The 16,970-nt window shown below is 44.9% G+C and overlaps 1 protein-coding gene across 3 annotated transcripts in view; it reads right to left on the reverse strand.

The window, feature by feature from the left end:
- Nucleotides 1-16,970, reverse strand: part of LOC121581035 (arf-GAP with GTPase, ANK repeat and PH domain-containing protein 3) — a 234,059-nt gene that overhangs the window by 136,575 nt on the left and 80,514 nt on the right. The window contains exon 1 of one of the 3 annotated variants that reach the window (XM_041896364.2): nucleotides 10,294-10,416. The exons of 1 other annotated variant lie outside the window; for it this stretch is intronic. In XM_041896364.2, coding sequence (XP_041752298.1) covers nucleotides 10,294-10,414 — 121 coding nt within the window. In that variant the 5' untranslated portion in view covers nucleotides 10,415-10,416. Of the gene's footprint in view, nucleotides 1-5,640; nucleotides 6,969-10,293; nucleotides 10,417-16,970 lie in introns of those variants that run through there. One more of the 3 variants, XM_041896362.2, reaches the window with a different exon arrangement.

A 16,970-nucleotide genomic window follows, 5' to 3' on the forward strand; every position in this document is an offset into this window, starting at 1 on the left:
GTGCAGCTCAGTTTCCACCTCATTTTACATTTTAGTCATTTAGCAGACGCTCTTATCCAGAGCGACTTACAGTTAGCGATTACATTTATTTTTTATTTTTATACTGGCCCCCCGTGGGAATCGAACCCACAACCCTGGCGTTGCAAACGCCATGCTCTATCAACTGAGCTACATCCCTGCCGGCCATTCCCTCCCCTACCCTAGACGACGCTGGGCCAATTGTGCGCCGCCCATGAGTCTCCCGGTCGCGGCCGGCTGCGACAGAGCCTGGATTCGAACCAGGATCTCTAGTGGCACAGTTAGCACTGCGATGCAGTGCCTTAGACCACTGCACCACTCAGGAGTAGTATTTTGTGGGCAGTGTGCACATAGCCTGTCTTCTCTTGAGAGCCAGGTCTGCCTACGGCGGCCTTTCTCAATAGCAAGGCTATGCTCACTGAGTCTGTACATAGTCAAAGCTTTCCTTAAGTTTGGGTCAGTCACAGTGGTCAGGTATTCTGCCACTGTGTACTCTCTGTTTAGGGCCAAATAGAATTCTAGTTTGCTCAGTTTTTTTGTTTGTTCTTTCCAATGTGTCAAGTAATTCTCTTTTTGTTTTCTCATGATTTGGTTGGGTCTAATTGTGTTGTTGTTGTTGTTGTCCTGGGGCTCTGTGGGGTATGTTTGTGTTTGTGAACAGAGCCCCAGGACCAGCTTACTTAGGGGACTCTTCTCCAAGTTCATCTCTCTGTAGGTGATGGCTTTGTTATGGAAGGTTTGGGAATCGCTTCCTTTTAAGTGGTTATAGAATTTAACGGCTCTTTTCTGGATTTTGATAATTAGCGGGTATTGGCCTAATTCTGCTCTGCATGCATTATTTGGTGTTTTACGTTGTACACAGAGGATGTTTTTGCAGAATTCTGCATGCAAAGTCTCAATTTGATGTTTGTCCCATTTTGTGAATTCTTGGTTGGTGAGCGGACCCCAGACCTCACAACCATAAAGGGCAATGGGTTCTATAACTGATTCAAGTATTTTTAACCAGATCCTAATTGGTATGTCAAATTTTATGTTCCTTTGATGACAACCATCTCTGCAGCACTCCACCAATCAGGCCTTTATGGTAGAGTGGCCAGACGGAAGCCACTCCTCAGTAAAAGGCACATGACAGCCTGCATGAGTTTGCCAAAACAAGATTCTCTGGTCTGATGAAACCAAGATTAAACTCTTTGGCCTGAATGCAAAGCATCGCATCTGGAGGAAACCTGGCACCATCCCTACGGTGAAGCATGGTGGTGGCAGCATCATGCTGTGGGGAGGTTTTTAAGTGGCAGGGACTGGGAGACAAGTCAGGATCGAGGGAAAGATTAATGGAGCAAAGTACAGAGAGATCCTTGATGAAAACCTGCTCCAGAGCACTCAGGACCTCAGACTCTTTTTTCTTTGTCATTATGGGGTATTGTGTGATTGATGAGGGAAAAAAACTATTTATTCCATTGTAGAATAAGGCTGTAACGTAACAAAATGTGGAAAATGTCAAGGGGTCTGAATACTTTCTGAATGCATTGTACATATAAACCCTGGATTGCTGATGCTATGTATTAGCCAGTGAGAGGTTTTGAAGCCACCGGTCGGCCATATTGGCACACCCCAGAAGGAGCAGTCTTCCATAGGAATTAATGGGATTCTACAGTATTTCAAATAAATGTTTCATGGACCAAATTACATGTATACTGAACAACAATATAAACGCAACTTGCAACAATTTCAAAGATTTTACTGAGTTACTGTTCATATAAGGCAATCAGTCAATTGAAATAAATAAATTAGGCCCTAATCTATGGTTTTCACATGACTGGGCAGAGGTGCAGCCATGGGTGGGCCTTAGAGGGCATAGGCCCACCCACTTGGCAGCCAGGCCCAGCCAATCAGAATGAGTTTTTCCCCACAAAAGGGTTTTATTACAGACAGAAATACTCCTCAGCAGCCCTCCCAACCCCCCCAGACGATCCCGCAGGTGAAGAAGCCGTATGTGGAGGTCCTGGGCTGGTGTGGTTACAAGTGGTCTGCGGTTGTAAGGCAGGTTGGACGTACTGTCAAATTCTCTAAAACAACGTTGGAGGCGGCTTATGGTAGAGAAATGTACATTCAATTCTCTAGTAACAGCTCTGGACATTCCTGCGGTCAGCATGCCAATTGCGCTCTCCCTCAAACCTTGAGACATCCGTGGCATTGTGTGGTGTGACAATTTTTGGTCAGTGTATGTTTTTTTTGTGTGTTTTTTTTGTAGTGTACAGTCACATTAGATCTTTCAAAAAAGTATACTTTAATCAAATAAAATACAATTTTATTTGTCACATACAACAATGCGTACTTACAAGCCCTTTAAGGAAAATGTTTTTATGTTTAGCTCATATAATATATTTTAAAAGTTTGCATTAATGTCTGTAATAGAATAAATGTAGCAAAAACAAATCTAGACATTAATAAATGCAATTCTATAGCTTCCAAAATATTTTTTACAATGGTGAGATGGAGGCACTGTAGCTTCAAAACAGTGCCCCCTGTCAGTCAACTAGTGTATATATGAATCATTGGATTGAATTGGCAGTATATGGAGCAGGAGCTGGCTGCTTAGACCACTGCGCCATCTGTCCACAATGAGTTAGCAAGGCCAGTCTTAATTAATGGCTAAACTTTACCGTGGAGTTGTTTTTCTGTTTTAACCCTATCCCAAACCTTCATCCTTAACTTAACCAATCAGAATAAATGCCTGAACTGTTAACCAATCGGAAATGAATGCCTGAACTTAACCTTAAAGTTGTTTCTGTTTTAACCCTATCCCAAACCTTAACCCTTACAGATGCACTCCGTGATATTAAGCACAACAAATCCGTAACATATCACACGAATTTCCAAATTCATAGCATATCACACGAAATGGATGACGTGGTACACAGTTGGATAACGTAGTACACAAAAACAGGGACCACTGTTGGCTCATGAGCACCACTTTCAAAACTACTGGCTGAAATTATCCAAAGGTTTGAGAGTGCGTGCCTTAACTTAACCACAGAGTTGTTTCTGTGAGCCTAAATCGTTTGCAGCTCATGCGGGAGCTGTGTGCATAAATACAGGACGTCGAGAGAGGAAGTCAGTTTACTAGTAAAAAATAAACGTTTATCCAAGGACATCAAGACATTATCTTGTTGTTAGTAGAGCTGCAATATAAAAACTTTTCATGAATAAATTTCAGTTCGCTGTGGGATTAAAAATAATAAATGCCAGGGCATTCTTAAATGCTCCACAAACAATTTAATGGATCTCTTTAAAGAGAGCAGTCGTGAGATGAACGAATACAGACTGCACATTGACACACAGGAGACATTCGACAACTCTCAATGAGTAATGCCAAGTCTAGGCAAGATAAATGTACCACAGTGAACATTTTGCCAGCCTGACTAGACCTAAAAAACAATGACGTGTTTGACATTTCAGACTGGGAAACAGCTAAACTTTTCTCTAGTCTCAGGGCAGCCTAGTCTAATGCACATCATGTGTTTGATGGAGCAGGCCTGGGTTCAAATAGTATTTCAAATCTTCCAAATATGTTGAGCATTTGTTTGAGCCTGCCAGGAGTGTCAGGTAGACGGGGTTCATACTTTTTAGATCATTCCATTGGTTCAATTGCTACAAGCAAATCCTATATGAACCCAGGTCTGTGATGGAGTGCAGTGTTGACTGACTCATGACTTCATTACACACCACCCCTACTCCACCTCGGGAGAGAGAGCCCTTATCAGATCAAATGGTTCAATGGTCACCCCATCTACAGGCCTGACAGGAATGGCTTTGTTCACCCAGTGGTGGGTGTGAGGGGGGGGTTGGGGGTGGGAGTGAGGAGGGTGGGGGTGAGTGGGGACAGGGGCCTCAACACCTCAGCCCTGTTCTGGGGTTACACCACCAAAGGAAGAAAAGACATCCCGGAAAACAGCTCATCAATAGCCAGAGAAATTATATTGTAATGCAGACTAATGTGTCTATTACAGTTATACGTGTGTGTGTGTGTGTGTGTGTGTGTGCTAACTAAGGGCTGGGCTTCAGAGTTCTCAGGATTAATTTTGCAGCCATGCAGGTAAGGTTGTCAAACACTTAGGCAGGTAGAGACAGGCGGTTCGGCCCGCCCTGGGCATTGAACACCTAGCTATTAGTCAGTGTTATCGACACTCCTACATTCCTACAGCCTGCCCTCTCCAAGTTCGACTACACTACATAGACAGTCACAGATATCACTAAATGTGCACTTAACACTACTACAAAGGCTTTGGTGACCTTGGTAACAGTTTTTGTAGGGAAAACAAAGGAAATTGCAAATCATGACGTGTACCTTTCCCTGCCCTTATTAAGAGCCAAGGATCAGAAGGGAAAAAACATTTCCTAAAGCTTATCAATCCAAAGTACATCTAACTTTTTCAGGTTTGATAAGTGGTTTATTCACAGAGAAAGTATGCATAACAAACTGAGACGTGCTTCTCTACAGGTTTTTGTTTTCAATCTGAACTTCACTAAATTTGAACGAACCTATCAAACTTTAATCTTTCATTCTGCACTTGTAGATTATGGAGATCTAAGTGGTGGATTTTGCTTAGTGATGTAAATATGATGTAATAATTCACTCTCATCAACCATAACATGTGTTGTGTCATGCGATGCATTTGGAGCAAACCTGTCAGATAAAGGTTTTCAAGTTCACCATTGTGCAACGTGTCATCTGCTAATGCCTTTATGAAAAGAACAAAGCTTAATTCAGATGTTAACTAAACTGCAAGGGGTATACAGCAAACATAAATATTTTCAACACATGGACAATTCACTCTAGCTCATTGCTGCTTTTCTCATTCAGCTTCGATGAGTAACTTCTCAAATGCACACCGGATCCCACACTGTCAACGTTGAAAGAGCAGCACTAGGCTATCTAAACACAGTGCTTAAGATGTCGCTCTCTCAGTTCACCATCATTACAGTGTGTAAGCCCTCCTAATTTAGCCCTGGTTGGCTGCCAAAAGCATCTCCATGGCCTGTCACCACCCCTGTCCCTACGAGGCCAGCGGCATTAGCTAAGGCATGCATTACCAACCACACTGGCTCGGTCTCTGGGAAACAGAGATTCTGGAGCAGACTGTATAGTACTTTACCAACCACCCATACTGTTACTCATCAAACAGCTAATGTTAACTTTAAGCCCCATAAACGGACAAGGCAAACTCATATGAGAGAACAGGCAAGAGAGAACAGGCAAGACCCTCATCTCTCTAGGTAGAAGTCTTGATGCAAAACGTTTTCAGTGGTTACTGTTCCATAGCCAATAAGAACACAAATGCATTCGAAACGGAATGCATGGTGGGAAAAGTAAATTAACAAAACACAAAAGCTAAAAGAGGAATGGTTTCTAACCTCTGGGGCCCGAAGCCTTGAAATGCCACCTCAAACAAAAGTTCCCTTTCCATGTGTTTTCAATTTGCCCTTTTTCCTAAGAGCAGCATACCCCTGTTCTTGTTGAACTATAAAATTGAACTTTTTCACAGAGTGGTTGAGGGGGGCTGTACAGAACTAGGGGCAGTAAGTGCTGGGGAATATATTCGATCTTGCAGGGAATCTTACCTTGACCTTTGCTGCAGTCAATGCCTGCCAGAGTCTCTATGGCAACCGACTGAGGCTTTTTACTCCCAGCCAGGGGATATTTGCCAGTCTGAGTCTCTTTGCTCAGGGGTTGGGGCTGGAGTTCACATTTACCATTGGACGGCTGTTGCTGCTCCTTCCTCCTAAAGCGGCTGGCTATGAGCTGCCACACGCTGGGCTCCTCATGGGCTGGTTTAGTGGAGGAGGATAGTTTGGCTGGGTAGAGTGGCACCTCCATCACCTTGACCTTGCCCTGGCTGTGGTACTGAATGTTCTGCATCCCTCCATCATTGTCCTTCTCGTAAGTGGGCGGCAGGCTCCTCCCGGTGAGGTAGGAGAAGGGACGCGAGGGGAGAGATGTCTCCTGCCCGATACTTTTGGTCCGTGAGCGTTCCTCTGCTGTCACTTCAGATATTTCCACTCTCTCCCGCGGCCGGTTCCTCCTGATCCGCAGACTGAGACTCCGGCGTAAAGAGCTCAGGGTCTTCTTGGGGACGTCCGGCCTGCTGGGGGGCTTGGAGCCTGGGGCTCGGGCTCCCTCCTGCTCCTTATCCTTGTCCTGGTCTGGTCGGCCAAACATCCTCCAGCGGCCGAACAGACCTCCCCCCTGGCTTCCCTTATGGCTGTCCAGCTCGTCCTGGGACCCAGAGGCCTTCTTCCTCAGCTCCAACATTGTCATACTGACCGGTCTCTGTTTCCAGGTCTGCTGCCGGACCCTGGGGACCACCTTCTCCTCAGCCACCGTCCGTTGAGGGAGGATCCCTGGCTTGAGGCCGTCCACCGCCCGCAGCTCTGCCCTTCTGGTCCAGCACTGCTGGGGGGGACCGTCCAGTGACCCTGTAGCCCCCCTTCTGGAGGTCTGTTGGGAGTGGGACCTGTGGGACCCGGGCTGCAACAGGGCAGGGTTGAGGTTGGGGCCTCCCAGCATGCACACACTCCTGGGCCTCCTGGGTTTGTCTGTTCTGTCCTGGTCACTTAGCGAGCCTCGTTGCTGTCTGGCTGGGGCGCCATACATGCTCACCACACTCCTGCTGTGTGGCGCAGGACTGTCCTGGGATGGCCTCCTGCGGAGCACAGCCCGGGGTAGACAGCAACCACCAGCCAGAACACCACCATGATGCCCAGGGAGAGGCCCTTCGGACTGGGGAGAAAAGTCCTGTCCCTGGGTCTCTACCTGGGTCTTCTGTTGCTCTGGAGCTGCTGTGGCTGCATCTACCTCTACTCCTACCGCTGCAGTCTCACCATCTGTCTGAGAAGGTTGGGCTGCTGCTGGAGCTGCTGAGTTACTGGAGAGCTGTTGGAGTTGGAGAAACCGGTTCGTCGTCATTTTTCTTCCCCCCTCCTTTTCTACCTCCTCCTCCTCCTCCTGCACTGCCTCCTCCCTCCTCCTCTCCACTCTGCCTGTGCGGCTCAGGGAGGGCCACCTGCCAAGATCCTGCTGTGTCCTGCCCAGGCTGAAGCGTCCCTCCTCCCCCTGCAGCGCCTGTGGTCGTGCCCTAGTGCTCCCGGCTGCAGGATGACTCTGCTCCAGGGCGGTGTATCGGGCGGCCAGGCCCGCCACCACCTTCGAACCCACCTCCTCACGGCCCAGAGTTCCGTTCAGGATGACAGAAATGTGGTCCACCGTGGTCTTACCTCCTCCTGACTGGTGGGCTGTTACAGCTTTACTTGTGGCCCCGGGGATAGTCCGCTCCGTTGCCTGACTGCTCAGTAGTAGCATGGCACTGCCCTGCACTCCCCCATACACACAGGCATGCACAATCTAGCCTAATTTACACACACACGCACACACACACTCCCCGGTATTGTGGTGTTTAGTTGCTCTCAGAGTCCCTCACTTCCAGGCTGCATTCCAACCCCAGGCATAATCCTTAACCTTTGACATGAAAAAAAAAAAAGTCAAACAAGCCTGAGCAAAGCTTCTGTGCCACTTCCATAACTCTAGAGCTTTATCCTCAGCATTCAGCAGCAGCTCTGCAAAAGGCTGCAGGACGGTGGCTCGCTGGCTGCACTCTCTCCTCATTTCTACTTTGTTCTACTTCTACCTGTCCGACGTGAGGGTGAGCAACAGCTAAAACAGCCTTTCCAGTGTTTGCTTTGGAACAACCAAATGCATGTGTGTCATACCTGCGAGGCCTTGAGCAACATTTGAAAAACTGAGACATCCTCTCCTTCTTGGCAAGTTGTGAGCAATCCTTTTTCTGCCGGCGGTGCAGGCAGAACTCTTAATCTCTGAGCCCTTGCCTGCCATACGTAGTGTGTGTGTCTGTTTTAACTTTCCAACAGCCTTCCTACCCCTGGGACAGTTGGAAAACAAGGACCGGATCCAAACAGGTCCGTCACTCGGCATTAAAGCACACTAACTCCCTGAGCGGAGTTCCTCATCGGGATCTCTAGAGGGATTTCAGACCCCACAGAGTAAAATGGACGACAGTGAGTGAACAGTAAGAATAGGATCCAGGGAAGAGGGAGCTGAGCATCCACTGCTGCTGCTGCAGTCAACAAAGACAGGATCCCCAAAACAAACTGCTATGAAAGAGAACTTTGTGTCCCCAGGGCCTCTCCCTCCCTCCCTCTCAGTCTCTCCCTTTCTGCCCCTCTCTACCTTCCCCTGTCTCTCTCTCTCTCTCTCCCAGTCTCCCTTTCCATCAAGTTCTTTCTACAACCAAACAAACAGGGAGAGGGGACACAAAAAGGCATAGATTTTCCCATGGCTCACAAGAGAAGGAGGAGAAACAGGGAGCGGAAGTACCAGTGAATTCCTGGCACCAAACTTCCATATAGCCAGGTTTTAGACGTTACTTAAAGCACTGCTAATCCTAGTGTCAGCCAAAGGCAGACCACATGGGTTGCACACAGGTGGGTCGGATAGCTTTAAAGGGTAAGATTGGACAAATATGTTCTGTAGCTCTCACTGTAAAAACAAACTAGGAAAGCTCAAGGCAGCGAGTAGCCTAATTGTGTGAAAGTAAGATTAATCGCAATCACTGCTATAGTCAGTGACCTAACCTGACAGCAACAATGTGCTACGGTTAGTGTGTTTCAAATCCAGTGTTTACATACACACGCACTGACAAAAGGACACACACATGCTTACGCACACACACAGACGTACATACATACACAGCATGTCAGAGAGCTTAAGAATTCTAGGAATGAACAGACTTTCATTTATGGCAGGGGGCATTTTATTTTTACAGTTTGGTTAATTACTGAAAGACTTCGTTGTTATACAAAACTCACCACTAACTAACTAATAATAATCACAAATCTGGTTTTGGGGCCATCTCAAAGGAAGTAAATTAACCTTTTGAGAGGAACAATTAATAGCTCATAAGTCATTGTTAGGAACAGATTGGTTGCAATAAACTGATGCGTATTCAGCTTGTTATTTTAATGTCATTTCAGGCTCTAAAAGGCATTTCACTGGTTAATTCGCCACATTCCAGCTCGCCATTCTGCTTTGGCAGAGCTTTGGTGTTCAATTAGGCATTGGTCAATCAAATGGGAACCAGTCAATAACGGCACAGCACAAAGCTGACCAACTGGGTCAAGCTTAATTCCATATTCTTATCTCCATGGGACACTGAGGCAATTGATGGTGCAGTCAAAAGCAGTGCCCATGTGGTTATAGAGAGAAACATACTGTTCAGGTCCACTAGAAAATAGCCTCACTTTAGATGAAACCCCTTATAAGTAGGCTTAAACTGCAAAATAAAGTACATGATTTTGGAACACTCCTTGAACATTCTTCTAAAAATCCATACATGACACCAAATCACTGAACAATATATTATGGTAACTCTTTAGTTGCTTTTATCCATTTGTAGTTACACTGCAATTATACTAGTAACAACATTATATGAACATGTTGTTACATAATACTATAGTAATTAGTCATCAGAGCACATGTAGAGAACCAGGGTTGTATGAGGCCATGATTCAGACAGGACATCTGTACAGATTATATCTGACTGACCGACGCAAAGCAGGACCCAGACATCATGTGTCAACTGGATCATACAAAGGAAAACATCCAACTGTGCTCTATACAGAAAAAAATTAGGCCCTTGAAAGATTCAGACACGTTCTCAAACTGGCACACTACTGTATAGATTTTCAAAAAGGTGACTTTATAGCTAACATGGAAAATCTATTTCTCCATCTAGATGTTAGCGAGTGTCGTTTTTGCTTAACATGAGTAGATACTGAGTATGAGAATGAGTCTGGTGGAAGTGGTGGATGTTCTCACACTCATACAGTAAAATGGCCACTGTAATGCCATTGTCTAGTACAGTTTATTGTTATGTGTTGAAGGCTAATCCTTCAAGACCTCCCAAGCATATTTCCAGGAAGTCTGGGCTGTGGATACTGTCTTTTAAACAGGCTTCTCAAATACGAAACAAGCCAAGGTTTTCTGATTTGGCAAAAATATCCTCACAAAAGCACATAGTAAATGTTTAAAAAATGGTCAGCAACAAACTTTATGAAAACACTGCTCAAATACTAGCTAGCAAATAGATTCATACTCCAGATAAGAACTGCTTTGAGAGCTTGCTGATTCAACTCAGCTGTTAGTCATATTGATCTACTGACCTGCTGCTGCGCAGTGTGTAGTGTACAGGTTTCTGTTACCTGTGTCCAGGTAGCCAGGGTTGGAAATAACTTGAGGCTCATTAGCTAGTAGACAGTTCTCTTCGCTCCAGTGGATGTGGCGGTGCCTGTTCCGTCTGCGGTCCCCAAAACACAGCCTCATGGTCCCAGTCTTTCAAGGGGCACAACTTGACTTACTTGTCTTATTCCTTTAGCTCCTAGTGGAGCAAAGGGCCCACAAGCCACAACCTAGCCATACAAATCCACCTTCCAACCCTCATGCTTCAAAATGACTGAAAGGCCAGCTCATGTTATTTTCCTCTCCTCTTTTCTTTAATATTCTATCTCTTTCCTCTCAGGTTTGTATTTCGTATTTCAACTTCCACTGGAGACAAACTCAGGATCCAAAAGATGGTATTTGCCCTGGTCCTGCGTATGATGGAGACTTAGTGGCAGACTTCCCAGGAGACTTAGTGGCAGACAGCTCTGAAGTGTTGTGGCTGTGCTGAGTTGTATCCTAACACACTGACCTGGTCAGGAAGACAACAACCATGTGTCAGGTGATGGAACTCAGAGCAATTTTCTCCTCCTGTTAATCCGCTGAGCTGAGGAGGAGGGGTCTATAGGGCCTATACCTAAAACACCACTCTGATTGGATTATTAGGCTAATCCTTAGCCCCATGGCCAGAATGGACATCTATTAATAAGCTCTGGTCAGCCATAGGATCTCTCAGTCTCAGTCCATTCCCTCATGGCTGGGGTAACAGAGGAAAAGCTGTGTTGTGTGTTTCTCTCTCCTCTCTCTCTGTAGACAGGTGCTGCTACACACGTCCGGTGGCCCCAGTCCTGTAACTCTATCTAAATGGTGGTTGGGGGAAGGATTTCTGAAAAACTGGCTTGACTGGCCATGTCTGGGGGTTTTCAATGAGAGTCAGTGTGTGTGTGTGTGTTAATGTCTAATGTCTGTGTTATCTCATCTGTCCTAGTCACTAACCACGTTTCCATCCAACCATTTCATGCGGATGAATTATCTGACGCATGAAAAAAAGTCACGTCCGGGCTGATGGAAACATGAAATGCCGGTACAATTTTATAAATGGCAACAAACAATTTGTTCGACATGGTGGGATATCTGTAAAATTAATTATGCAGGAAATGGCAGTGGAAGCGCCTTTATGTGCAAATATTGATATAATAACCATCATATCGAAGTAAACTTGGAGTTACATGATGATACGTTGTGTGGTCCTCCCACTACAACACGGGAAAGCATGCAGTTTATTAAACTACAGATTAAATACATTATGATGAACTTCACAGGGTGGTGAATCTGCAAGGTGATGAGCTTGATGCTCCTTTCCAATAAATATTGAGGGTCTTATTCTGGTGACATGATGCTTGGCTGCCGTTTGACAAATACTAATTACATCGCTGTTATCCATAATAATCTCATAATGTAGGTAGCCTACCTGCACTGTATCTGAGAGGTGTTGGTTAAAGCGCATGTGCCAAGACCAGAGTGGGCACATTTGCTATATAACGCAACCATTTTTGTGATAAAACCATCAGTAGAGTTGAAAATGCGATGGAAACCCACTTAACTTGTATTTTTCATTCGGTACATGGGAATTTAGTGGCAGAAGTTATTTTTATCTGCACTACATCATCACGCACAGCCTTTTATCCGCAAAAAGTTTGTTTGATGGAAACACATCTCTGGTGGAAAATGTGCATATTGTTTTATCGCAAATTGGATGGAAACCTAGCTATTATGATGTATACAGTGTATAATAGCTCAGACACACCGGTAGGTACGTCAAACGTTTGCCTGCCGACAGTGCTTAGCACCTCTAAACAGAGTGTTGGCAGTCAATCAGTCGTTAGCCACTCAGCCTTGTTAAAATATTCCAAATCAGAAGGTGGCAGTAGCATTGTTTGGCAATGCATGTCCGTTTGTGTTGCTTTATGGTCTAGTCAATGTTAGCTAGCTAGCTAGCTGCACGAATGTTGCCATTGCTGTAGAAAGTAGAGGTGTGCCAAGTAGTCAGACAAAACGAGTATCGTAACGGATATGGGCAGTTTACGGGATGCGATTATGATCAGAGTATTTTTTGCAATTATCAGTGATCGGAAAAAATTTTATTTTCAGATGCCAGCACGCATCTTTCTCATGTCAGTCAGTCAAGTGAGGTGTTACGTGGTCTAAATAACTCAACTAGCTAGTGTGCATGTCTGTAAAGAGAAGGGTGGGCTGTACGTTGATCCTGCTGGCCTGATTGGATAGCGTGAAGCTGTATTTCTCTGTCCACTTGCTTCATACACTGAACAAAAATATAAACGCTACAATTTCAAAGACTTTACTGAGTTACAGTTCATATACGGAAATCAGTGAATTGAAATAAATTCATTAGACCCTAATCTATGGATTTCACATGACTGGGAATACAGATATGCATCTGTTGGTCACAGATACCTTGAAAAAAGGTAAGGGCGTGGATCAGAAAACCAGTCAGTATCTGGTGTGACCACCATTTGCCACTTGCAGGCTGTTGATTGTGGCCTGTGGAATGTTGTCCCACTCCTCTTCAATGGCTGTGCAAAGTTGCTGGATATTGGCGGGAAGTGGAACATGCTGTCGTACACATCAATCCTGAGCATCCCAAACATGCTCAATGGGTGACATGTCTGGTGAGTATGCAGGTCATGGAAGAACGTGGACATTTTGAACTTCCAGGAATTGTGTACAGATCCTTGCGACATTATCATGCTGAAACATGCGGTGATGGCGGCGGATGAATGGCACGACAATGGGCCTCAGGAGCTCGTCACGGTATCTCTGTGCATTCAAATTGCCATCGATAAAATGCAATTGTGTTTGTTGTCCGTAGCTTATGCCTGCCCATACCATAACCCCACCGCCACCATGGGGCACTCTGTTCACAAAGTTGATATCAGCAAATCACTCGCCCACACAAAGCCAATCATGCTGTCTGCCATCTGCCCAGTACAATTGAAACTGGGATTCATCCTTGAAGAGCACACTTCTCCAGCGTGCCAGTGGCCATCAAAGGTGAGCATTTGTTGGTTACGACACCAAACTGCAGTCAGGTCAAGACCCTGGTGAGGTCGACAAGCACGCAGATGAGCTTCCCTGAGATGGTTTCTGACAGTTTGTACAGAAAGTATTTAGTTGTGGAAACACACCGTTTCATCAGCTGTCCGGGTGGCCAGTCTCCGATAATCCCACAGGTGAAGAAGCCGGATGTGGAGGTCCTGGGCTGGAGTGGTTACACGTGGTCCGTGGTTGTTAGGCCAGTTGGACGTACTGCCAAACTCTCTAAAACGATGTTGGAGGCGGCTTATGGTAGAGAAATTAACATTCAATTCTCTGGCAACAGCTCTGGTGGATATTCCTGCAGTCAGCATGCCAATTACACGCTCCCTCAAAACCTGAGACATCTGTGGCATTGTGTTGTGACAAAACTGATCATGCTGTTTAATAAGCTTCTTGATATGTCACACCTGTCAGGTGTATGGATTATCTTGGCAAAGGAGAAATGCTCACTAACAGGGATGTAAACTAATTTGTGCACAAAATTGGAGAGAAATTAGCTATTTGTGCATATGGACAATTTCAGCTCATGAAACATGGGACCAACACTTTACATGTTGCGTTTATATTTGTGATCGGGTGTAATTTCACCCGATCACTTTCACTTCTCTGTTTCGGTCTGATCATTCAGACTGCTGCTGCCTCCTGTTAGCCTGCTATTATGATAAATCAAATGGCAAGGACGTTTGCTATCAAGCTATCAATGTGCATAATATCTAACAAGCGGGGCGAGGGTATGGAAAAAATATGAAACGCTGCAAGTTGAGGACACACAGCCACAGGTCAGACATGCACATGCTCCTAATCTGCAGCTTGTTTGGTCTATAAACGTGCAGGTATAGACACAGCGCATTCGGAAAGTATTCAGACCCCTTGACCTTTTCTACATTTTGTTACGTTACAGCCTTATTCTACAATTGAATAAATAGTTTTTCCCCTTATCAATCTACACACAATACCCCATAATGACAAAGCAAAAACAGGTTTTAGAAATTGTTTTACATCTATAAAAAAAAAAAAAAAAACGGATATATCACATACACATAACTATTCAGACACTTTACTCAGTACTTTGTTGAAGCACCTTTGGTAGCGATTACAGCTTGGCACACCTGTATTTGGGGAGTTTCTCCCATTCTTCTCTGCAGATCCTCTAATGCTCTGTTGACATCTGTCAGGTTGGATGGGGAGCGTCGCTGCACAGCTATTTTCAGGTCTCTCCAGAGATGTTAGATTGTGTTCATGTCCGGGCTCTGACTTGTCCCGAAGCCACTCCTGCGTTGTCTTGGCTGTGTGCTTAGGGTCGTTGTCCTGTTGAAAGGTGAACCTTCACCGCAGTCTGAGGTCCTGAGCACTCTGGAGCAGGTTTTCATCAAGGATCACTCTGTACTTTGCTCCGTTCATCTTTCCCTCGATCCTGACTAGTCTCAGTCCCTGCCGCTGAAATACATCCCCACAGCATGATGCTGCCACCACCATGCTTCACCGTAGGGGTGGTGCCAGGTTTCCTCCAGACGTGACACTTGGCATTCAGGCCAAAGAGTTCAATCTTGGTTTCATCAAACCAGAGAATCTTGTTTCTCATGGTCTGAGAGTCTTTAGGTGCCTTTTGGCAAACTCCAAGCGGGTTGTCATCTGATTTTTTGTGGTTCTAAACCTCTTCCATTTAAGAATGATGGAGGCCACTGTGTTCTTGGGGACCTTCAATGCTGCAGACATTTTTTGGTACCCTTCCCCAGATCTGTGCCTCGAAACAATTCTGTCATCTCAGAGCTCTACGGACAATTCCTTCGACCTCATGGCTTGGTTTTTGCTCTGACATGCTTTTTGCTCTGACAAGATTCTTTGGTCTGATGAAACAAAGATTGAACTCTTTGGCCTGAATGCCAAGCGTCACGTCTGGAGGAAACTTGGAACCATCCCTACGATGAAGCATGGTGGTGGCAGCATCATGCTGTGGGGATGTATTTCAGCGGCAGGGACTGAGGGACTGGGAGACTAGTCAGGATCGAGGGTAAGATGAACGGAGCAAAGTACAGAGAAATCCTTGATGAAAACCTGCTCCAGAGAACGCAGGACCTCAGACTGGGGCGAAGGTTCACCTTCCAACAGGACAACAACCCTAAGCACACAGCCAAGACAACGCAGGAGTGGCTTTGGGACAAGTCTCGGAATGTCCTTGAGTGGCCCAGCCAGAGCCCAGACTTGAACCCGATCGAACATCTCTGGAGACACCTGAAAATAGCTGTGCATCAACGCTCCCCATCCAACCTGACAGAGCTTGAGAGGATCTGCAGAGAAGAATGGGAGAAACTCCCCAAATACATGTGTGCCAAGCTTGTAGCGTCATACCCAAGAAGACTCAATGCTGTAATCGCTGCCAAAGGTGCTTCAACAAAGTACTGAGTAAAGGGTCTGAATACTCATGTAAATGTAATATAATTATATATATATATTTTTATATAAATTAGCAAAAATGTCAAAAAACCCTGTTTTTGCTTTGTCATTATGGGGTATTGTGTGTAGATTGATGAGAGAAAAAAAACAATTTTATCAATTTTAGAATAAGGCTGTAACGTAACAAAATGTGGAAAAAGTCAAGTGGTCTGAATACTTTCCGAATGTGTATGGTACCTGTTAGATATTGAGGGCATCCTGGGATATGCTTTTGTATGTTATTGCTGTAAGAGTGAGTTAGCTAGTATGCTCTAATTGTAATGGTCGCATTAGCTCCCTGTTAATTCAGTTATTTCCATGCTAACAGACAAATCACGAATCTACAGCCGTCAACATACTGTTGTCCTGCACATCTATTGTGCTTCCTTGTGTCTATCGTCAGGTCCTTACATTTATTGTATTTTGTACAATTTTTGTCATTGTTATGTTTGATTACAAAATCCCCAGTCTGATATTGACATGCAAGCGACAAATCACGAATCTACCGCTATCAACATACTGTTGTCCTGCACATCTAATGTGCTTCCTTGTGTCTATCGTCAGAATAAACACCAATCAAATGGGATTGTAGGCTGGACAGTCCTTTCTTTAAAAACACAACGCGAGTTACAAAGTAGGATCACATCTGTTACACTGGTGCCGAGACCAGTCTTCTTGTTTTCGCTGGACAGCTGTTACACTAGCAAGAGAAGGAACAGCCTCAGACTGTGATAAGTACCTATAGGCAGTCTATCAGCACTCTCCTTGTATAATGCTTAATGTTACCAGGGTAAAGCTTTTGCTATGCATACATGTTGGCCTAACTCTCTCCATTGCTCCTGTGTCACTTTCTAGGCGGTAGATTGTATAATAGTTCCCGGCCTGAGTCAAGACTCATTTGAGGTTTAGAGACACTCTCATAGAGACACTAAAGACATAATAAACACTAAGTATATAATAGATAGTTATATTGTTTCAGTGTTATCATTACAAACAGCAAAGCTTTTGTCAGTATTAGAAGTGGTGGTGGTGGTAGAGGGAATGAGAAAACTCTAGAAAGTGTAGACTTACTTCAGAAGTAATACAAATAAGTAATAAAGTACAAATAAAATACAAGACATGCGTCATTATGCACAGCATCTCATACTGTTCTTAATAACTATGTTATGCC

The sequence above is a fragment of the Coregonus clupeaformis genome, chromosome 14 (genome assembly GCF_020615455.1).
Source record: "Coregonus clupeaformis isolate EN_2021a chromosome 14, ASM2061545v1, whole genome shotgun sequence".
In the NCBI taxonomy this organism is placed as follows: Eukaryota; Metazoa; Chordata; class Actinopteri; order Salmoniformes; family Salmonidae; genus Coregonus; species Coregonus clupeaformis.